Below are 23,561 nucleotides of genomic sequence, written 5' to 3'. Positions count from 1 at the left end.
TCTTACATGATTACTTTTCTTGGCCATCATTGGAAGTTATACGTTGTACATTAAAAAGATTTTTCTATTAACTTCTTAAAACTTTAAGAACCAAAAAAAGCTCTTTTTTTTTGTTTTTTTTTATGAGGGATGAATCCTGGTGTTAAAACCCTTATGACCAAATTAAAAAAGTTCTTTTTTCTTCCCATTCTTCACAGGGAAATGGCGCTAGTCAACATTATGCTGCTGGCCGGGATCGGGCTGGACTACGACTCCCTGAAGAAGCTGTTCCGTTTCATAATGCAGTTAACCATAATTCCGACGGCAGCCGAAGTGGCCAGCATCACGGTTCTGTCCCGGTATCTGCTGGATCTGCCCTGGCTTTGGGGGGTGCTACTCGGGTAAGCTTCATGACCGCAAAATTTCATTCAATGCCTGGTTTGAACTCCTAGTATGAAATCAGGAATTCTGAAAAGTAACTGAATATAAATAGTAAATAGATATTTTTTCCAAATTTTAAAAAGTAGGTACTAGTTTGACTGCAACTGGATTAATGATTTTGATTTTTTTTTCGAACATGCTGTAAAAAAAAAACTTTCACCCTACTAACGGTGAACTAACTTTGCTCCGTTCTTTTGATGGTTTACCAAAGCAGAACCTAAGCTAGAACGGTGCAGTCTTCTGGGTTACAGAAAAGGCTAAAGAGTAAGAAGGGTCAAACGTTCCACACTGAAGACTCTTTTTTTCTTGAGATTTTCTCTCAGAATGACGGCCAGTTATTTTTTATTTAATTTTTCGACAAATCAGATATAAAGCGTAATTTTTTAACTAATAAATTGAATGTTATGCCAAAAATGGCATCTTTGATGAGTGTCATAATTGGTGCAAGGAGCTGTCGAGGTTGACATTGTACGTATTTTACTTAAAACATCACGCATATTACTCACAGGCTGTATGTATAAGAAATTTGGGAAAGAACCCAAAAGATTTGGAAATATACAATTTCCAATGTCTAAATTTTACACAAAAGTTAAGTTTTAAATTTACGTGGACTATCCCAAAAAGTCAAACGTTTTTTTCTGTTTTATTGTATTTAAAAAAGAGCCGAGCGTTTTTGACCCGACTGACCCGATGCCAGGCATGACTGATGGGCATCTGGTGGTGAAAGAATGAACGGCACACAATGGACGAGAAACCTTCCTAATCGGAACCGGGAGAAATCTTTTAATTTGGTTTTAAATGCACTTTTGCCACTTTGCAAAGTGGTAAGAAAGCAGCAGCTCTCGTAGCGGGTCGCCCTCTCGGTTAAAAGGGGCCAATTGTTCCTAATGGAAGCTGGCAGGTCCCATTGAAAGCCACATTAAAAGCAGCCTCTAACTAGAACGGAAACCTGTATGCCCGCTAGATGCTTTTTTGTTTACAGGATATACTCTAGCAGTGCTTTTCTGAAGATTTTCAAAGAGCTCATTGAGGTTTTGCTTCCAAAGTTCGGTTTCTGTTGCACAAAGAAACACAAAAGCAAATTTGCTTTTAAATTCTGTTGAGTGCTTTAAAGTAGGTACTGATTTGGTGATTGGTTGTAATTTGTTAATGTTTCATATAATCTCTTATTTATTCAAGTTATAATTACTCTACTTTCTGTTAAGTGAAATATCAGTGCGCCTAGCAGAGACCGACAAAAAACACACAAAAAAAATATCGTGGAACACAAAACCTAGAGTGCTGACTGCTGGCACATAAATTCCTGGTCGCGACACTTCAGCACTTCAATTGTGTTGAGTTGCATCAAATTAACAGGACACAGTTTCCCGTTGTTGTGTGTAAAGGATAAAGCAGGCCATACATTACCCAGCAAACATTTATAAAGGTATAACGCAGGAACAACCGAATTATTCAAACAAATATACCAGATGAAAAGATTGTATTAAACTTACCAAAATAGCATATAGCTACAAAAGTGGAGGCGATATATCTACAATGAAAAGATTCCAACGATTCAATTTCCCACAAAAGCAAAATAAACGAAAAAAAATTTCCCCGACCGAGATTTGAACTCCAGTCCTCCGAGTTCGCTGTCCGATATCCAACCACGACGCTAACTCTTCAGTTGGTATGATCCACGCTATAGCTCTATAGGTGAAATTTTCTTTTTACGAACCGGTCAAAAGAAGACACCGGATAGAGTGTCCCACCCATTTATCGTTAATCAGTTCACTCAAATCGTAAATGTCGAATTAGCATATTCTCAACTTTTTGGAGACATATTTACGAATTGACTAAACTGCTATCCGATTCAACTGTTTTTCGGCAAAGCTTGTCGTAAATGAATGATAGAAAATCACTCAATACCAACGTGTGTACGATGGTTATTGAAAATGTGTTACTAATCGATTTGGATTATCATTCCTATTACGATTTCATGTTAGCTGGGTACACAAATGGCGTGTGCAAATTCGGTGTTTGACCACGACGATTGTTCGACTCTTTGCTCGCCCACACACGATTCAAATATTTTTCGCGCGAACACAAACGATTGTTGGCGAAACAGCAACAGTAGAAAAAAAACTACCTCCATCCTTGGCTGAGTAATTGGCACAAAATTTGTACAAACAGCACCATACACCATGCCACAGAGGGTTGTTTGTACAAAATATTTCGATCCGGACCGATTTTACTCAAACCGTTTGCGCGCTCATTCGAACAGTGCCATACCCAATGCAAATCGTGGTCAAAGCGACAGAATTTTATCGAATTTAAACGCATTTGTGTAAATTTTTTTTTAGGTTTTATTTTTGACACTTTACCATCATTATGGCATTCGTGTCTAGCATTTGTGTAAATGTTGTAAAGTCTTTGGTCCGCTTTACGCAAGATACCCGCTCAATTATGCCACGCGTTGTATATCTGGAGCTAACTCGCTCGCGTTCCGAGATTTTTTTGGGCGACGAACATGTTAAGGAAAGTCTTGGACTTTGTATGACACCACAAATCAAAGCTACGCGATCTTGAGGCGCGATATAATCCTAATCTGGACTTATACGTCTATTGAGGCGTAAAATGGTTTAAAGTAATCAGCTACTATAACTGACCATACTAACATGACATTTAGAACAAAATTTCGTTCACCTTAGGATACCCTCCAATATCTCACACATCATCAGAATTTCAGGAATACAAGGTGATAAAAGCTTAAAAAAGGATGTTATAACGCAGCTTTACGACCTTCTTCGGAATTTGTCTTGATAACCTGCCTATGACTCCGGTTCGACATCCTCTCAGTGGGTTTTCTGAGAACTGACGCCTCCCATCCGTTCCAATCCGACGACCTTTCCTGAGGCAAGACGCCTCCCGGTGTTTCCAAATCGACGGCTTCCACTTGGTTTTCCGGTCCGATGAGATTCCTAGGCACTGACTTGATGACCCTCCGTAAGTCATTCAGTGGCTACGCCAACCTTTTATGGTTTCCGTTTCGACGACCTACCACTGGCTCTTGCCCAAAAACCGACCATGTTTGGTTCCGTATCGAGGCACTTCTTTCGCCCAACCAATGACAACTTATCCAACGACCTCCCATGTCCCCTGGCTTATTTATCTACACCTAGCTTCCTGGATCAACGACTTTCCAAATGGATTCTGGTCCGACAATCCTTCACGGTTCCCGGATCGCTGGCCGTTCAATGGCCCCGGTACAACGACCACCCAATGGCTCTACACCGACGATTTTCAATACTCTGTCGGAAAAAATAGCATGTTCTTCAATCTGTTCAGTCCGTTCAAGTAGTCTGAACTGATCAATATTTATCAAATGTCTGGTTAAATTTTCTAGTCGGGCTACACCATCAATCGAAGCGCATTTGGTATCGACATTGCTCGTTAATTTTCAAGTAGCCAAAAATCGAAATCGAGTGTCCAGTCAGTGTGGTCAGTACAACTAACTTTCCTGCAACAAGAGGAAGCTAAAAAACTATCCGGGAATGGTCATGACGGGATTCTAGAGATATTTTGAAAGTGTTACTTAATCGGCACACGTTTCGGGGTCTTCTGTACCAGTCTAAAGTTGGTGAAAAATGAAAAAGGAGATTGGAGTGCCGCCTAGACCTAAGGCCTTATTCACCGCAAGTTTTTTGGTTTTGTCTTGTCCTACGGAGCTCGTGACCTATGCGATGGTTCAAACTGCTGGAAACTTTTGTTTCTTTGACATCGGCATCTCGGGTTGTTACACTACCTCTGTTTACTGCCCAGTTGCAAAAGTCTTCTGCTATCACTACAGGGCTTCATCCTTTCAGCATGAGTTTAGCAGCTGCAAAAGCAGTTCCTTACGGTAAAGCGCCCATTCACTTAGACAGCAACTAAGCATGACCTGTATGCTACCCTGTGAGCACTTCTAGGCGAGAGTCTATACCCTTCCGGAAACGGCTAAACATAACAAATTAATATCTTTCGATCCGTTTGCTCCAGCACTGCCCCTTTCCAACATGGTAAGTGTTCAAAGTCTCAAAAACAGAGGCACTGCTGCATCTGGTCTATATACTGACCTCTCAGTTCTGACACTATCTACCATCCACCACCATACCACCAATACGTTACTGGTTGCTGATTATGAGTGGCAATGTGCATTTCAGCGCTCGCCTTTTTAAACCTCAATGTCCACTGGGTCACTGCTCATGTCATTTATGCATTCTTGAGCTATTCCCTAGTTGCTGGAACATTCGATGCAGCTCGAGTTGTCACTTGAAGACCAAGCGAGATTTCAACTTGCACCTTCTAGTCGTTGCTCTTTACCACAGGGTGCTTGTTCAGATCGGTAGGCAATTTAGAACGTGGGAAGGCAAATAACAATTTATACCATATACAATTTTTACTTTATACCGTACATTGGACTGAGTTCTTCTTTTAGGCAGGTAATTCATAAACGAAGTTCTTCTGGACTTTGACTCCTGAAGTGACGCTGAGAAGCAACCAATTTTGCATGTGTTCTTTGGCATTATTCCAATCTGTACATTACTGGTATGCTAGACAAACTCTTACATCTTACGAGTTGAAGATTCGGGAACTGGCGAGACCGCCAGATGTCCCGGAGTCTTGCAAACGCTAATCAGGCTTTTCTGATCCGGATTTTGATGGCTTTTTTGGCCCCACCATAAGGCATTATCATCCTACCAAGATACGGGATGCACTCCATTTTCTCAACTTGCTACCATTAGACGACTTGGTCTTTCCGACATTAACTTTGAGACCTGCTGCCTTGAAGCTTTTGGTGATGTCGCCGTGGAGGTCTGGGTTCATTGCAAGGATACAATAGGGTTGAGTCGAAGCTGGTCCTTTTTTGCCTTCTTTGTTCACGAATCCATTGTGAAAGCTTCACATTGGTGCCTCTTTTCTTCTAATAAGCATCTCACACGTTGATCTCGTCTTCAGGCTTCCAGGGAGCTAGCACGTTCTAGTTGAGTATTTTTCGTTTGACAGTTGTGAAGGAAGTTATCGTTTTTGGAGACTCTCTTAGTAATACAGTTAAGTTAACAATTGGTGAACTCCGCATACAACAAAATCAATCAAAATCTTGTTGATGAACTTTGATGTGTTTTGTGTTTGTCAATACATTCACTTCATAACAGTTCATACGAAGCCATGGGGTCCAGGTATGGTGTTCGCGTTGCATTGGAGATTTGTCGAACCTAATAATCTAAGAATGCATGTGAGCACATATATACTTAGACACAAACTGCGGTGAAACCGTGCACCCATGGTGGATAACCAACATTCAAACATACATACATACATGCTTGAATATAATTGTTCTTATATTCAGTGTCATACACTCAAAAGAAAAACATAGTAAAATTACTAAATCCGTGGTTTAAATGAACAACACGCAACCATATTTTTGAGTCAATAATGTTTTGTTCTTGATATTACCATGCGCATAGTAATTTTACTTTATGTTGATTTTGGCTGCGCATAGTAATTTCTACTATGTGCATAGTAAAATTGTCAATGAAATCATGAATATTTTTTACATCATGCATGGTAAAATTTAAATGTTTCATAATAAAACTAGTATGTGTTATGATATAAATAAGTACATGTTGCTTGATTCGACAACAAAATTACCATGCGCCATGGTATAACTATATTGCAGCACGATAGGAATAACACTCTTTGCGATTTTTTCGAGATCTGGAAATAATTTATTTTCAAACAAATTACATTTTTATTTTTTCGTAACAACTATCACAGCACGATACAAAGGTCCACCCATAACTTTGATGATTCATGGTCAGGCGCTGAAAAAATTTATACAAAATCACTTAATGAGCAGATTAAATTTGGTAATTGTTGTACTAACGCTGGAATCGATATGGATGTTGGCAGTCATCTTGAGACCAACGATCCAGAAAGTGGGCAAGGATTATTCTTCCGGAAATTGCTATGCTCCCGTTAATCCTCAGCGGCTGGTTGGGTGGGAGATCCCCACGGCCGGGGAACTCAGGTTGCAACGAATGGAACAGCTAAAGATAAAAAGAAAGATAGGAAAAACATTTGATTCAAGAAAATAGAAGAAAAAAATCTGTTAGCATATTCCATAAGCAGTAAATCAGAAGTAACAAAAATAATTTAATTTAAAATTTACTCACCTCATCACCTGAGGGAAAGCGTTTCCCGATCCGACAAATGGACTAATTCCAATCCTCACACCACTTGCGCCGGTCACCTGGTTAGTTGAAACGTCATATCCACCTTACGACGTACCCGCACAACAATTTTGTCCGCGTTCCGAAATCCCGACCGGCTGACCCGAAAAAAACACTCGACCGAAGTACAAAGTTCTATGAATTATAATGAGCACAGTATTTTCGACAACACGAATGACGGTGTTTCAACATTACCATGGGCATAGTAATTTCAAGAACACGAATTGTGTAATATCCGAATATCATGCGCATGGTAATTAAGCCACGAGGAAATTACTATGAGCTGTCAAAGTAAGCATAGTAAAAATACTATTTCGTAGTATTATCGCCCAGATTTTTGGTAAAAAAAAAAACTAAATCATGGTCGAAAATACTAAATGATGGATATAGTAAAATTATCATGACTCTGTATTAGAAAAACCCATGCAATTTTTTCCGTGTACAAATTTCCTGAAATCTGATACACTCAACCGAAAAAGGAACGTTAAATTCACCTGAATTTTCACGTAGGCATCATTACGTGAAAATGTACTCGATTTACGTGAAGCAATTGAAAGCAAATCACATGATTTTTATGTGAAATTCACATAGATCATCAAACATAAAATCGCATTGAAAATGATAACTCAAGTCATTAAAACCGTTACTGCGAATCGTAATTCCAACTAACAAGTAAAAGGTCGTAAAAATCGTTATTCGATGTCGGATTGAATGGATTTAATCGGATATGATAAAAAGTCCGCCATGTTTGCACATTTTGAAGACGACTTCGTTCCTTTTTTTCCCGGGTGGGTTAAGGGGATTTTTTTTTATTATCTGACAATTTGCGCCGGGGGTCTTCAGATTTTCCCCAAAATTGAAAATTTGGTTCATTTTTGCGACTTAAAAACATGTGTATTTTTTCAGATTTCTAACACTTTTATTTTTTGAGTTAGCTTCGGTTTGATTTTTTTGAAAATAAAAAATAACCATTTTTCAAAGCTACATAACTCTGTTATTTTTCAACGAAAATTATCAAATAGCACATCAAAATGCATTGAAATTTTAGCAGCTTTCCAATTAAAATAGTTGAAAAAAATTAAATAATGACCTTCAACATGAAAAGCTGTAAATAAACTTTAAATGGCGTCTAAAAGTACCGTCTGCACCACCGAATATTTTGCAAAAAATACCATTGTATAGCTCAATTTATGATGCAACTTTCATCTGAAGACACCAAAGTGGGCCATCAATTCCTTGAAGAGTTATGAAAGAAATAATGACAATAAATCTCTTTTTTTGCGACGAGAACAAACAATGGTCGAACAACTGCACTCACATATGGAGGTAGCGCGCACTTCTTACAACATGGAAACAAAAGAACTTACCAAAGCAGGTCAAATACACTACTTTTTCGTGCTTTGTAGAGTATTTGCGGCATAACTGGCTTTAAATTTTAACCAAAATTCTTAGTATCGTATTGTTAATGAGATATAACAAATAATGGGAATGTTGCTTTTACAACCTGGTTATATGGTATATAACTTATTTACTTTTCGATCAAAGATCATTGTGAAGCATAATCAATGCCAATAGTAGAACGTTCAGTCCCTGTGTTTGGGATCACACAGATGTGTTTAAAAAATGAAATATAGACGTGCTTTACATAGTTTTTATATCGGGAGCTAAGCACTGGACACCAAAATGTAGAAATAATCGAAGAGCTCAGTATGGCCAGCCCAGGCTGTAAAAAGCATCGTTCCCATTGTAGGTAATATGGCATTGAAAATATGATACTTTTACCGTATTCGTATTCTCCATTCGCCCAGTTTTGAGGTTAACCAGTCTTCAGTGTTCCACCGTCCATTTTAAATCAAATCTGGGGAATTACGGATGCAAAACTGAGCGCATAAACTTCTAATAATGACAGCAAAATTCGCAAAACTTGTTGTGACCTGGTGCAAAACTGGGTATAAACGTTATTAGATTTTTGAATATAACATGAAGTCAGTTTAGCTGCAACACTCTACCGCCCCTACTTTTATAACAGTCCCATATGCAAAAACAAGCAAGCGAGAAAATCAGCTTTTTCTGTTATGGAATATATTCTTAAATTATGACCACCACTTTCAGCATAACGAAAATCGTTTCTAGGTTGTCATAATAAATCGCAAGACCTGAAATTTTCGAAATTGGGTTATTGGTAAGGTAATTGGTAATTGGTAATGTCTAAGATTTAAATTTGATCGTTTTTGAACTTCTAAATTTAATTTTCAGAAAAAGAAACATACTTCTGGAAAAATATCGTAAATTCCACATTGTATGTTGAATCTTTTTACGATTTTTGATTGCATCCGATAGTTTTTCGCTCAGAAAGTCATTTCTAAGGAAGTCAGACCTGTCTTCGAAAACTAGTGTGCATTATTCGACATCAAGCTAGTTTTATTTTTTTAAATGATTCAAAGCAATAAATCAAAGACTATTTCGCCGAAAGAAGCCTTGAAAAGTAACCAAATCCGTGGTATTTCACATATGAGAGTGTTATTCGGGTATATTTCATATGAGACAGCCACAAATTGATAATTTTTTACGAAACTTCTAGAACAAAACCTCTTTTTTTAGTGTTTTATTTTGAAGCTCTATGTATACCTAAAATGACGAAAATTCATATGGGACTGTTATGAGAGTAGAGGCAGTGTACAAAGCACGAAAAAATAGTGTTTTATACCTGCTTTGATAAGTCCTTTTGTTTCCATGTTGTTAGAAGTGCGCGCTACCTCCATATGTGAGTGCAGTTGTTCGACCATTGTTTGTTCTCGTCGCTAAAAAAAGAGATTTATTGTCATTATTTCTTTCATAACTCTTCAAGGAATTGATGGCCCACTTTGGTGTCTTCAGATGAAAGTTGCATCATAAATTGAGCTATACAATGGTATTTTTTGCAAAATATTCGGTGGTGCAGACGGTACTTTTAGACGCCATTTAAAGTTTATTTACAGCTTTTCATGTTGAAGGTCATTATTTAATTTTTTTCAACTATTTTAATTGGAAAGCTGCTAAAATTCCAATGCATTTTGATGTGCTATTTGATAATTTTCGTTGAAAAATAACAGAGTTATGTAGCTTTGAAAAATGGTTATTTTTTATTTTCAAAAAAATCAAACCGAAGCTAACTCAAAAAATAAAAGTGTTAGAAATCTGAAAAAATACACATGTTTTTAAGTCGCAAAAATGAACCAAATTTTCAATTTTGGGGAAAATCTGAAGACCCCCGGCGCAAACCCGTCAGATAATAAAAAAAAATCCCCTTAAGTGAGAGAACAGCTTTGTTGTTCTCTCTGCGTTCATCAGTGCAACCAGATGCTGAAAATCAGATGGTGTATTTGCAAGAATTGCCCAATGACAGAGGCAGCAAATATTGTCGCTGGCAACGGTTCGCACACGTTGAGAGAAAACAATTGTACTTTCTTGCTTTCTTTCAGTATGTATGGATATGGTGTCGAATATCGTCCAAATCGTGTATTCTTATCACTTTAGCCAGAAGTTGAAGAAAAGTATGTATATTGCCTCCACTTTGGTAGGTAAATGCTGATTTGTCGAGTTTCATACGATCATTTAAAACAAAGTTGTTGAGAAGTATGCCTACAAAAATGTTTGCTGGGTTCCATTTACGTGAAAATCCAGTGATCCGCCAAGTAGAGAGGGATTTTGTGCATTCTATGTGATATTCACGGAACTCTAGAAGGCTCATTCACGTCAAATCTATATGAGGGAATAGAGTTCTCAATATGGCGTAGATCCAACAGTTGGTGCTTAATGACATAAAAATCTGAGTGATGGAGAAGCCGACTTTTCGTAAGTAATGAAAATTTGTAAAGTGTTTGCATTTACATCAACAAGATTTGAAATTGAGGCAGATAAGATGGCCAAGCAACCACTATAGGGGCAACATAAATTCCATTTTTTGACGAATTTGTGTATTAAGCAGAGTGACAAATATTCGTTTCAATCATTGAAAGCCGAACGCAACACAAGCTCAAAGTCGTGCAACACTTATTCCTGTCACAATGAAACTTTTCGTCTTTCAAGCTCATATGAAGCCATCATTGCTGTCAGTGATTTCCAATTGAACGAATATGTACTAGCTCGGCTTTCAGTCCAATAGGAATGAAAGCTGGAAACCGCCTTTCATTTTTCGATGACTGTGTGCGCTGTTCATACTCATATTCATTTGAAAGGCAGACATTTTCAGTCATGAAGGATTGAAAGAGTGCCAAGGAACGCTTGAATACAGCAACAACAACAAACACTACTGCGTGCGGCGGTGTAAACAGACCCCGGCAACGTTATTCAATCCGTGTGGAGCACATCTATCAGATTTAAGCATTTTTTTGACATATTTAAGCTTTTTTCTGAACATAGGCTCTCAAGGCAAAACAGCTTAAATCTGAGGAAAAAAAAGCTAAACGAGATTCACCAAGACTTATTTAAAAGATGTTGGTCACACGATACATAGACAAATTGTTTTTAACGCGTGACTCACACGGGATGGATCTGCTAGTGAACTGAGGGTTTCCGGACTGGCAAGCGAAGTGCGCACAGCGCACAAATTACACGTGCCAGAAGAGAGCCTTCTCTTCAGTAGACACGGCAGACGGGATCGATAGTATTGGTTTGGACGCGGGAAGACTAAACTCTTGGGGTTTGGTTCTGACAAGAACCGGGATTGCGCCATCAATCACTATCGGAGATCGAAGCAGTGGCACAGAGCAGAGAAACAAACTTCAAGACGAGAAAGGCAGGAACAACACCAATATTTCCAACTTTGTCTCTAATCCAGAAACCGGCAACGTTATTCAGATTTTCCCTTTTTGACAGATATAAGCTTTTTTCCTCAGATTAAAGCTTTCATCTCCTATGCTCTCAAGGCAAAAAAGCTAAAATCTAAGGAAAAAAAGCTTAAATCTGTCGAATAAAGGGGAAATCTGAGAGATTCACTAGAACATATTTAAAATATGTTGGTCACACGATACATAGACAAATCGTGTAACGTTGCCGGGATCTGCTCTAATCACGTTTATTTCTATTCACTACTCTATTTATACACAACTTCACTACACTGCTTAATCAACGGAACTAACTCAAGGTGCATTGAGGAATACGCCCTTTAATAGGCTGTCACGCAAGCACAGGACTATAAAGTGAAGTGAATTGTAAAAAGTGGGAATTGGAAGTGTGTGATATGTGATGTGTTATGTAATTGATTAGAACTCTACCTTCAAAATCAAAACACTTTTTTTTGTTAAAGATACAAAAAATCTTCTTACATTAAAATTGCAATGAAATCTACGTGAATCGCATGTAGCGGAACGAACCCCTATTGTAATTATATTTCATTTGTTTTCACATTCAACTCATATGAATACTACGTTAATTCTGCTTGGTGCGCGTGCTCTGTTTACTACCTGAAATTTACGCAGGTTGCGCGTGATTTTCATGGTGGCAAAAATCCATATACATTTTCACGTAGCGTTATTTTGAAGAGTTTTTTTCAGTGTAGAAGCTTGCCCTCACACGATTCGAAGTGGTCTTACTTAAGACTCAATTACACTTTTCGTGAAAATGAACGTGATAAATCTTATTTCATCTATAACACAACAACGTGACTAAACTAGATTTTGTTAAATGATGGAATCGTTGGAGCATTGGTGAAATATGAAAATCTCACTGGTCTTGTTGTTCAAACTCTGCTAGAACTATTTTTATTTTGATTCAATCGCCATGATGAAAATTCCGTGGTGAAAACCGGAGGAATAGGAATAACAACTATGCTAGGAGGTTTTAAACAACAATACCAATAAGATTACAATCTTTTAGTCATTTCCCATCGATCGCACCATGTTACAAAATCTAGTTTAGTCACGTGATTGATTTATTGATAAAATAAGATTTTTTCACGGGAAGTGTTAACCAGGCTTTAAGCAGCAGTGGGATTTCGTTTACTTTTTTTATTTTGCATGTTCTCCGGGTGCGACATTTTTCGACCGTCTCGGTTAGATGCCTTTTAAGCCCTGGTTGAGGCCCCTCCAACGAACTGAAAAGAATATCTCATATTGTGTAAATAAAACACGCTAAACTACCTAAACTCATATTTTAAATAAATAACCCACGTATTTGGGGTTATCACTATCTTTATTTGATTGCTATATGCATTTGCTATCTAATAAAGGCATTATTCCACCAACAACATCTTTGCTCACACTGACAATCTTGTTGTCCATCTATAAAATAACATCATCGGTTGAAGACTAATTTTCAAATATTTGTTTCCCGCGCGCCTCCGGCAGCCTGGTCGTGACGGCCATCTCCCCGAACGTCGTGGTGACGGTCCTGCTGCGGCTCAAGGAGGAACGACTCGGCCTGAACAAAGGCATTCACACGTTAATCATCGCCACGACAAGCTGTAATGATGTCCTAGCAATTTTCCTATTCGGTGTCATTTTGGGCGTGATATTCTCGACCGGTAAGTTTCGAATCGAGGGGCCCCATCGTCGTGACCGTGCCGTGGCTTCTAGGAAATCCACAATATATGTATGTAATGTATAGACTACCATATCGTATAGATATCCTCACTGGCGGCTACTTACAAGGGTGCGAGTAATGCAAAATGCCAAAAACCACCATCTTCTCCGCAGCGGGAGAGAGCGAGTGTCAGATTTCGTACGCCCACGTTTCGGTTGGTTGGATGCACCGGCCCCATTCCAGGGTATGGTGGTATGTAAAACTGTGGAATCCTGTGCTCGCTCCTCGTCGTTGCGGTCGCCAGTTTAGTTTCGAATGGTAGTTAGTTAGTCGGATGCTTAGCCCGTCACCCGTCGAAGACAGCTATTGCATCTTTAGTACGTGCTGGTTTTCTCAGCGGGTCTCCCGGCACCTGAAGCTAGCTGCGAGTTTCTTCTGTGAGCCGAGAAAGTGTGGGTCTCGATTGGGGAATTGGACTGGAATTGCATCCTTCTTACTATACGATGTCACACGGTGCAAAACCGAAACCCCAACTAGTTAAAATCATGCATATGCTTTCATTCTTCTTTTACAACCCATCCTCACACACACACAGGTAATCTAACCAGTCAGATCCTTCAGGGGCCAATCGGTATCGTAATTGGTCTCGTCTTTGGCGGTGCCTGTGGCGTCGCGATGCTCTACATGCCATCCTATCAAGCGGTAAGACATTTTATTACTTGATCTTCTAATATCTGGAAAGTGGTACCAAACATCTATTCTTATAACAGGTACATGACAAGCTATTTAACTAGCTTTATTCCCGAGCTTATTCCGGTTTGCGGAACAACACTTTTCGTTTCTTGATAACTTAGTGGCGAGATCTATATTTTCTATACTATCCAACGTTTTATTGATTTTTTCAATTTAAAATTTCGATATATCGGTGAAATGTATTTTCATGAAGTTAACAAAGCTTTGAAAAAGAATAAAGATTTATAGAAAAGTTAGAAGACATTTTTTCAGTTTAGCTTTAATTAGTATGATTTCAAGAGTTTCATTTCAAAACACTACAGTTTTTTTTTATTTATTTGTGACACTTCATCAACATTTTGGCATTCGTGTCGAACTACTGATATAAATATATAATTTAATTTGTTAAAATGTTTCATCTCTTAACAAAGAACATGTTTGTGCGTACTAAATTTATTGAGACTTTCTCACAAAATATTACACAAATTTAAACTATTCAGTAGTTTTGCTTAATTTACGTGAAGCACTTTTTTTTATTTTTTTATTGATAAAATTTTTTAATATTTACATATCAAATTTAAAACTAGCACTATTCCCTTAAATCTTATTGCACTCTTATCAACTAATACGCCTTGATCTAATCATATTTACATGGTTCTGAAAATGTTTCTGAAATATAAATATATTAATCACTTTTGCAACTTTCAAGTTCTTTATTGGTCACACAAAGTTCACTCAAGAGAATTGGACAGCTGATTCTCTTTGTCTGCCAATATTTAAATTACAAAGCCTTCATTCAAGTAAATATGTTACTTTTGGTTGCTTGAAAATGGGTATTTTAAGGCAATTTATACAACGAACTCTTTACAGTTTCTTTGAATGTATAAAATATTATGTGTTCTCTGGGACAAAAAAATTATTTACAGGGTCCTCCGATGGCTAAACCCGGCCCTGATTATACGCAAAGCGGTTTATCTGGGAGCAGGTGGTCTTAAATCGAACCAGCTCCGCTCGCGTTCTTTTTTTATGCCATTTACGCTGTGATATTGATTACTCATGATTGTAGGCAAGGGTGAATTTTGGGTGTACCAAAAAACGCATAGCACTCGGAAGAATCATTCACTTTTTTGCGCTTGCTTTCCGGCATTTGGCCGGTTGTATTTTTCATCCTTCTTTGTCAAGAAATGAGAATGTTTTTTCTGCTTCGTTGTTTTTTCTAATGTCGGCTAACAAACACACGCACACACTCTCGCTCGATTCATTCGATATTTTCGCTGGCTGCCGGTGATTCCTCCCTTATTTCTCTAGTGATGGAATATAAAGAAACGAACCAAAGTTTTATTTGATATGCACTGTGGTTGCGCTGGAAGGACATTGAAAGCGTCACATAACTTGTAATTGCCAATTTGGCACAACATCATTCATCATTTTGTCAACATCCCAAGGTTGTCATAATTGGAGTAGAGTCTGATCTGTGGGTGTATACAGTGCTCACTCGAGAATCGGACACTGTTTGGAGCGAAGAGTGTGTCCAACTTCCGAAAACGTCCGATTACCGAAGTTGCGTTAACTGTTGCGTTTGTAAGAGCGCCAAAAATCGATTTATTAGTAAACTTTTAAAAAGCCGGTCCATAAGTTCTATTTCTCAAAGCTTTTTCTGCTATTTTTGGGTTAAGCTCGGATGCCGTAAAAGCTTTCTATATTAAATAAGATTTAAGACCTTACTCACAAATTGCCCCCAGGTAGCAATGTCATTTTTACCGACTTAGTTTTTAAGTCATTTTATCGCTTTCTTGGGAAACACCGACTAGAATGACATTCTCAATAATGACGGGCTTAGTTGATTGGCTACACCTAGAAAATGGGAAAGTTTGCACCTTCTCTCGCAACGATATGCATATCATCATTTCGTCAACCCTGCTGCTGCACAATGTTTATTAAAATATTAATTATTCACGGTGGCACCGTCGTCGTTGCAGAAATATTCCAACGGATTGCGTTTCTCGATGACAATCCTTGCCGGGACGCTCGCCGTCGTCGGAAGCAAACTGATCGGGTACCCGTCGGCGGGAGCGCTCGGCTGCATCACCACTGCATTCGTTGCCTCGACCGGCTGGAAGAAGCGCCCCGACTACGACCGGAACGAAGTCGGCCCCTATCTGGATCTGCTCTGGAAGTTCCTGAAGCCGGTATCCTTCTCGCTGATCGGGAAGGAAGTCAACTTTTCCAAGCTGGAGGGCAGCGTGGTCCTGTACGGTGCCATCACTCTGCTGGTGGCCGTTGCGGTAAGAAAATTATTACAAGCGATTCAATTACCTATACAGTAAGTCACAAACTATCACTTCAAGCAGTATGACCGCAGATGAACAGATGTAGTTACATCTGATCAGAAGAGGAAAACAAAATTAAATCAAGATGAGAACTTTTGATATTCATTTTTTTAATAACATTTTTTTCGATATCAAAAAGTCAATGCTAGAATAACTCAATTATATCACCATGTGATGGTATTATATCAACACTAGCTGACCCGGTGTGCTTTGCTACACGTACACCTTCCAAAAATGAATTAAATTTGTTAAAGTAACTGAAATTAAGTTTTATTTCTTAGGCAGCATTTCAAACCAAATTTCATCATATTTTTTTTGTATATTCTTTGTATGAAACGGCTCATACCTTGAGGCTTTAGGCTTTAAGGAGCCAAAGCCATTTTGTATGTTTACAATTGTTTGCTTAGGTCTTTATCACTTTATCACTTTTTTAAACTTTTTGAAAAGAATAGGAAAAAAGATAGGGAAATATCAAAACGAAAAAATTATAGGCTTAAATTAACAGCTTTTAGAAAAAGGTATATTTCGAACATGTAATCAATGTCTATCACAGCTAGTACATATCTTACTGGGGTGCAGGGTTGTTTTCCTCGGACCCGAAGGGAGTCTATTAAATTCGCTTTAGCGGCCAGGTGGGCCTTACATGACCAAACGATATGCTCGATGTCGTGGTAAACTTGGCCTCAGCCACACAACTTGCTGCCAGCAATATTTATACGATAGAGTACCGCGTTCAAGTAATAATGATTGGACATGAGACGGGAAAATATACGAATAAAATCTCGACTTAGGTTAAATCTATTAAACCAAGGCTTAAGGCTTACCCATGGGATTTTTGGAATCAAAAGTGGAAGGTGCGTGTCCGGGATTCCACATATTTCCTTCTGCAAAGACAAATCAAACTGGACAGAAGAATTATCGTAGTCAGGACTGCAAACACGAGTTGAAGAGTACGAATGAGAGTTTGCCTGCATTGACATGAGGATGTAGTATATAGACATAAATCTGATTTGAAGATTTTGCTCTAGTAGCCTTTCGAAATTTACAATCACCAATGGGTTCATGACCACACACTTGATGAGGAACCGGAATGATAGTAAATTGAATCGATCTTTAAAAGGGAGTATTCCTGCCTGTTGTGCGTTGAGGGCATACAGCCCAAAGCGATGTGAAGACAACGGCATAAGATACGCTCGAGACTAATGAGGTGAGTTTTGGCAGCTGATTGGAAACAGAAGCTACCAATTCCATCACTGAGACAATCGTAGTTCGATACAATCTTCTGGATAGGCTCCCCACCAGGTGCCGGTGATTGATCGGAGAAAATTGATTCTTTGTTGGCATTTTTCTTTCAGATGCTCAATGTGAGCTCTCCAGGTACACTTGGAATCAACCCAAACCCCAATATACTTGAAACACCTCGAAAGAGTGATCGTTCTGCTTAGGAGTTGAAGCTTAGGATGAGCAGGTCTATGTTTCTTTGAGAAAACAACCATCTTCGTTTTCTGAGGGTAAAACTCAATCCCAACCCTCAAAGCCCAGGGAGACAATCTGTCTAAAGTATCTTGTAAAGGTCTGTGCACATGAGACTCAGTAGATCCTGTGACTCCATCGACGGGGAGCATCTGAGTAGTGTGCGTCCGATCCCTTGATCGAAGCTACAAAGATAAGGCATCATCTTCTGCGTAGCGGAGGTGAGGGGTGCACCGCGAACGTGTGTAGAATACCCCAATTTCGGGGGGTATCCGAGTAGTGCCGCTTTCTAAGGGGGAAACTGCGGGGATAAGACTTTACCTTCCTCGTAGCGGACCTCGAAGGAAGAGGGTTAACCACTGTCGGGGGATTCCCACGGGTAGAGAGGCTCTCGATGCCGGGCGAGCCTTTCGAGTCGGAGTAGGATGTCGTCACCGTCGGGAAACATCCGAGTCATAGCGTTCAAAGTCCCGAACGTGTGCCGTGACAGGCGCGAGTCTAGGATAAGCTGCTCTCGATCAGGCACACGACGGGCAAGGTGGCAAACCTCGAACCCTGAAGATAAGAGGTAGGGCCTCGAGTCGTTAGAGGAGGCGGACCAAACCTTCAGGCGGAGGGGTTTGTGTGGTCAACCCCGAGTCTTCATGATAAGAGGTCGGGTCTCGAGTCGTAAGAGGTGGGATCTGGACCCTTATCAACAAGAAGAGGGGTACCAGTGGTCACCTTGAGTCATTATAAAGAGAGGTCAGATTTCAAGTCGTTAACGGAGAGATCGGGCCATGAATCGTGCAGAGGAGAGGTAAACCTTGAGTCGTTGCGAGGAGGGGTCGGATCTCCAGTCGTTAGAGGAGAGATCAGGCCTCAAGTCGCGAAGAGGAGAGGTTTGTGTGGGAATCTGGAGTAATTGCGAGGAGATGTCGGTTCTCAAGTCGTTAGAGGAGAGTTCAGGCGTCGATTTGTAAGGATAGTAGGTTTTGCTGAAGGTGATCTCGTTAATGAGTATTGCCTTGGAGCGCATTAGCGCGAATAGACCTCCCACTATTGAAGCATAGTGTACTAAACAGTTCGAGGTGGGAACCAGGTCTGCGGCCCCAGGTGGAGTTTAGGGAGTAGGAGGTATACACGGAGTATATCATGAGTCTTCCCATCGTACCCATGGACCCAGAGTAGCAAACTGGGGGGACGTGGTGGTTCGCCGTGCCTTTGAATACAATCCGTAAACCAGGATTTACCACCTGTGGTTACCAACTAAAAAAAAAAGATATAGTGAAAGACACCCGCCGTCATCTGCAAGTTGTCTTAGAGTGCAGCCTTCAGAGAGACAACTGTCGATTTCTTTTACGAATAAGTTGTACAAAAGTGGACTCAAACATGAACCTTGCGGGAGGCGCAAATAAGAAATCCTTCTAATTGCAAGATCTCCATGAGCAAAGTTCAAATGTTTCTCACAAAGCAAGCTGTATAAGATGTTGTTCAATAGTGGAGGCAGACCTCGGGAGTGCAACTTGTCTGACAAAACCTTTATTGAGACCGCATCAAAAGCTCCCTTATATCTAGAAACACTGAAGCCATTTGCTCACGATTTGCGTACGCCATTTGTATCTCTGAAGACAGAAAAGCAAGACAATCGTTCGTCCCTTTGCCCCTGCGAAGCCCAAATTGAGTATCTGAAAGGAAACCATTTGTGTCCGCTCATTTATCCATTCGGAACAAAATCATTTTCTCCATCAATTCCCGAATGCAAGACAACATCGCTATCGGACGGTACGAATTGGGATCAGACACTGATTTAACGGGCTTTTGGATAGCAATGACTCTCTCTTAACTTCACTCTTGGGAAACAATGTTGTGCTCCAAGAATTGATTAAATAAATTGAACAATCGAAATTTTGTGTCAACCGGACGGCTTTTCAACAAGTTAAATTTTATTTTAACAATTCCCGGAGGTAAAATGGACACACCTATATAGAGGAACATTCCGGGTTATTTTTTGTACAGGTGCAGAATCTGGAGAGAATTTCCATGCGAAGTTGAATTTCCATCTATTTGAATATTCCTCACTTTCATTCGTTGATGATCGATTACGCATGCTTCGCGCCACTCTTTAAAGGTACTCAAGGATGTTTCCCGTGATCACTTCCATTGGGATCAGGGATTACCTTCCACTGGCAATCCAATGATAGTGAGTTTGAGCAGAGTGAGAGGTCAGTTTCACTTTGTCTTGCAGGAGGTCAATTTGTTCCATGTGAATTGAAGTCACCCAGGATAAACTGAGCGCTGAGCACTGAGCACAAGTTCTTTAAGTGAATTCGATCCACTGTAACTCTCTGAGGCCAGTACGAACTGACAACACATAAGTCCTTATCTCTTATAGTTGTATGACAAGCAACAGCTTCAATTCCGCCCGATAAATGAAGGTGCATTCTATAAAAAGAGTGATTGATCCCCAAAAGCACCCCTCCAAAAGAATCGTTACGATCCAGACGGATAGTATTAAAATTATGGAATGAGATACTGTTTAACAGTGATATCTCCGATCTCTCGGCGTAAAGTAGCCATCGAGAAAGATAAACACTGAAAGAAGGGGCCAAGTTTGCATCAATTGCTGGAAAAGTGTCTTTACAATAGGAAGCATTGCCTTTACTATGCTTCTGATAAAGTCCGATGCATCAAAAAACGAAAAAAGCTTGTTCAAAATGTCTGACAACTTAAAAATCCTGACTGCGCAGCTGCTGTGGAGGATATCATATTAAGTATTAGGATTTTTGATGTTCCCGCGTCTGCTGGATCACTAGAGATTGTAGTTTTCCCGCGGAAACCAGGTGGTATGTCGATTTCTTGGGACTGTTTGTTGACTAGCTGCCTAGAGGGGCTTTTTTAGGGATTATGGGAGAAGTCACCTTTGAATGCTTCCGAGAGCTCCCTTATATAAGAAGTGGCTGTCCTTCTTCAGTATTATTCGTGTCAATATCGTGGACTCCACAAGGAACTGCGGTCGAGAAGACTTAGCCCTCGCACGAAGTGTAACCTGTATATGACGCTCATTAGACCGGTTGTTCTCTACGGGCACGAGACATGGATATTGCTCGAGGAGGACCTGCGTACACTCGGAGTATTCGAGCGACGAGTGTTAAGAACCATCTTTGGCGGCGTACAGGAGAACGGAGTGTGGAGGCGAAGGATGAACCACGAGCTCGCGCGACTATACGGCGAACCCAGTATCCAGAAGGTGGTGAAAGCTGGCCGGATACGCTAGGCGGGACATGTTTCGAGAATGCCGGATGACTGTCCTGCAAAACAGGTGTTCGCTACAAATCCGGTAGGAACAAGACGAGCGGGGGCGCAACGAGCGAGGTGGTTAAACCAAGTGGAGCGTGATCTGGCGAACGTGGGGTGCCCGAGGAATTGGAGAACGGTTGCCATGGACCGAGTGAATTTTAGGAATTATGTTCGTCAAGTTATGTCGTGAGTACTATATAAAAAAAAATGAATAAATAATCGTGTCAATATCGTCAACTGGCAGCACAGAGTAGACGTTATTTGATTGAGTTGAGGCCGCAACAGGAACAACGTAGTTTATTCGTGCAGTGGGATGCAATGTGTCTCAATTTCACACAATTCTCGCAATACATAGGACGGGATACAAAAAGCCTAACAGGGAGCCTTAACATTCTAGCGATTAATACGAAATGAGGGAGTGCAGTACCCTCGAAAGTTACCCGAAATGAGACTGACGGGAAGTACTTTTTAACTCCATTGAAGTTGGCAGTCACGAGTTGCCAACAGTCCAAGATTTTGACCGAAGTTGAGTCAAGCCCTCCAAAATTGCCAACGCCGTTGGATTTAACATACTCCACCAACAGGCTCATTTCAGATATCACTCTCTCGATTTCAACAACTTCTCCAGAAGGAACACATACTCGGTACTCTAAATAAAAATGATTGCTGGCAAAAATTTCGTTGGCTGCTTTGAGGCTAGCTACGATCAACCGCAATTTGTTGGGTTCTACCTTCGTAACGTTGATCACAGAGGGCCACCTGGCCAGATCTTTCAAAATCCAAATAACATTCAAAGGTTTTCCATTTGGTTTAGGCCGAAAAAAACCACTCTAGGCCCAGCAAAAGTTGAACTTTCAGTATACACTCTGATGGGAGGGGGCGCAGATTCTTTGGATGATTTTGAGAGATCATTCTTCGAAAATGTATCAGCACCTAAAGGGCCCGCTCCGTCATCTGAGGCGATGTCCTGGGTCCTCCAAATGTCCAGGCCCTTTGGTAAATGGCCACAAAATCCGAATCCAATGGTTTATTGACTGAATTGTCAGAAATGCCAAACGACGCAATGAAGTCCGGATGTGTTGAGCTGGAAACGCGACGCATTAAAAACTTACCACACTTTTTTTTCTTGATAACTGAAGAGCGGGTATGAATGTGACTGCACGCTACGACGTCAACGTTTCGAATGCCGCATACAAGCATTTTAGTGTTAGACAAATATTACATGAAAGATTGTATGCTAGATTTAGTTTGATATAAAATTTTGAAATTGGGAGCGGCTTTATAGGAAGAAAGTTACTGAGGTGTTGAAAAGAGCGAAGAGCATTTTCAATAGAAACTTGACCACATACTGAAATTTTTGTCTCTCACCATTCAACTGTATCGAAGAAGAAGTACCGAATAGAGCCGGCACTTTTTCTGCGATGCAGTTGATTATGGATGGTTCGACCGCCATGTGGAAACACATGTGTCTATCCATTTATCATTTCAAATCTGTAATCTCGTTTTGATAGGAAAAAAAGAATATCAAAATATCCCATCTTGATATAATTTGGTTTTTCTCTTCTGATCACTTGGAATTAACGCATCACTAGAGGGGTGGATGCCCCTCAGGATTTTCAGCAAAATCGAAGGGAGTGGGGTGAGATTTGATAGAGAAAGAATTCCGGCCTAATTAAGAAGATTAAATTTTTCTTACGGTCAATTTTGTGAATAACTTCTATCAACAATCGGTCATTAAAATGATACTTTCCCATCCTCAGTTTCGTTTGCTGTTCTCCTATTTGTCGACGCTGGGCAGTGATCTGAACTGGAAGGAGAAGGCCTACGTCACTCTGTCCGGCTTCCCGAAAGCAACGGTGCAGGCTGCTCTGGGCCCGGCAGCCTTGGATTTGGCCCGCAGTCTCAACGCCGAAGACGCGTACCCGAGGGCCCAGACGGTTCTGATCGTGACGGTGCTGGCCATCATTTTTACCGCTCCCCTCGGGGCGTTGCTGATGATAAAGTTGGCTCCCCGGTGGCTCAAACGGGCACCCACGCAGCATAACGGTATTTGACGGAAGGGAAAAATTTACTCTCCTACACTTTGGAAAATAAAACTGGTCCACTTAAATCAGTGCTTAACGGGTAACCCAGTACTTTCTATATAAATAAGAGAAAAATATAATTTAAAAGTAACGTTTTTTTTCAATTTATTTGCCCACACATTTCCCTTTTTTCGAAGCGAGTAGAAAGATTTAGCAGACCGGCATTCAAAAAAGCCTATTTGGTACAACTGCGTTCGAAGGATACTCATGGCTTTTGACATGCTATTTGACATCAGCGCGAAACGGTGAGTATTCCATTAGCTGGGCAAAGATCGAAGCATAACCACAACTCATTCTGTAATGAATTTACCTTCAAATGATACTCACTTTCATTGGACTGGGTAGAGTTTAAGGCGATAGTTTGATTTCAAAGTGAGAACGAATTCCATGAACGAGTTTTTTTTTAATTGAGGAGATACACTACGTGATGAACAAAAATAGTTTTGATCGTTTTGATAGTTTTGATTAGGCCATCCGATGAAAAAAGACGG

At 40.1% G+C, this 23,561-nt stretch overlaps 1 protein-coding gene across 5 annotated transcripts in view; it reads left to right on the top strand.

The window, feature by feature from the left end:
* The window catches only part of LOC129740673 (putative SLC9B1-like protein SLC9B1P1), a 111,258-nt gene extending 88,124 nt beyond the window's left edge, over nt 1-23,134 (top strand). For all 5 annotated transcript variants that reach the window (XM_055732415.1, XM_055732416.1, XM_055732414.1 and 2 more), the window contains exons 4-8: nt 198-380; nt 12,998-13,173; nt 13,768-13,874; nt 15,884-16,189; nt 22,747-23,134. In XM_055732415.1, the coding sequence (XP_055588390.1) occupies nt 198-380; nt 12,998-13,173; nt 13,768-13,874; nt 15,884-16,189; nt 22,747-23,040 (1,066 nt within the window). In that variant the 3' untranslated portion in view covers nt 23,041-23,134. The remainder of the gene's footprint in view (nt 1-197; nt 381-12,997; nt 13,174-13,767; nt 13,875-15,883; nt 16,190-22,746) is intronic.
* Nucleotides 23,135-23,561: the final 427 nt, after the last annotated feature.

Source organism: Uranotaenia lowii, chromosome 1, assembly GCF_029784155.1.
Source record: "Uranotaenia lowii strain MFRU-FL chromosome 1, ASM2978415v1, whole genome shotgun sequence".
In the NCBI taxonomy this organism is placed as follows: Eukaryota; Metazoa; Arthropoda; class Insecta; order Diptera; family Culicidae; genus Uranotaenia; species Uranotaenia lowii.
Note: the sequence above shows the minus strand (reverse complement) of the source record. Positions and strands in the feature narration are given on the sequence as shown.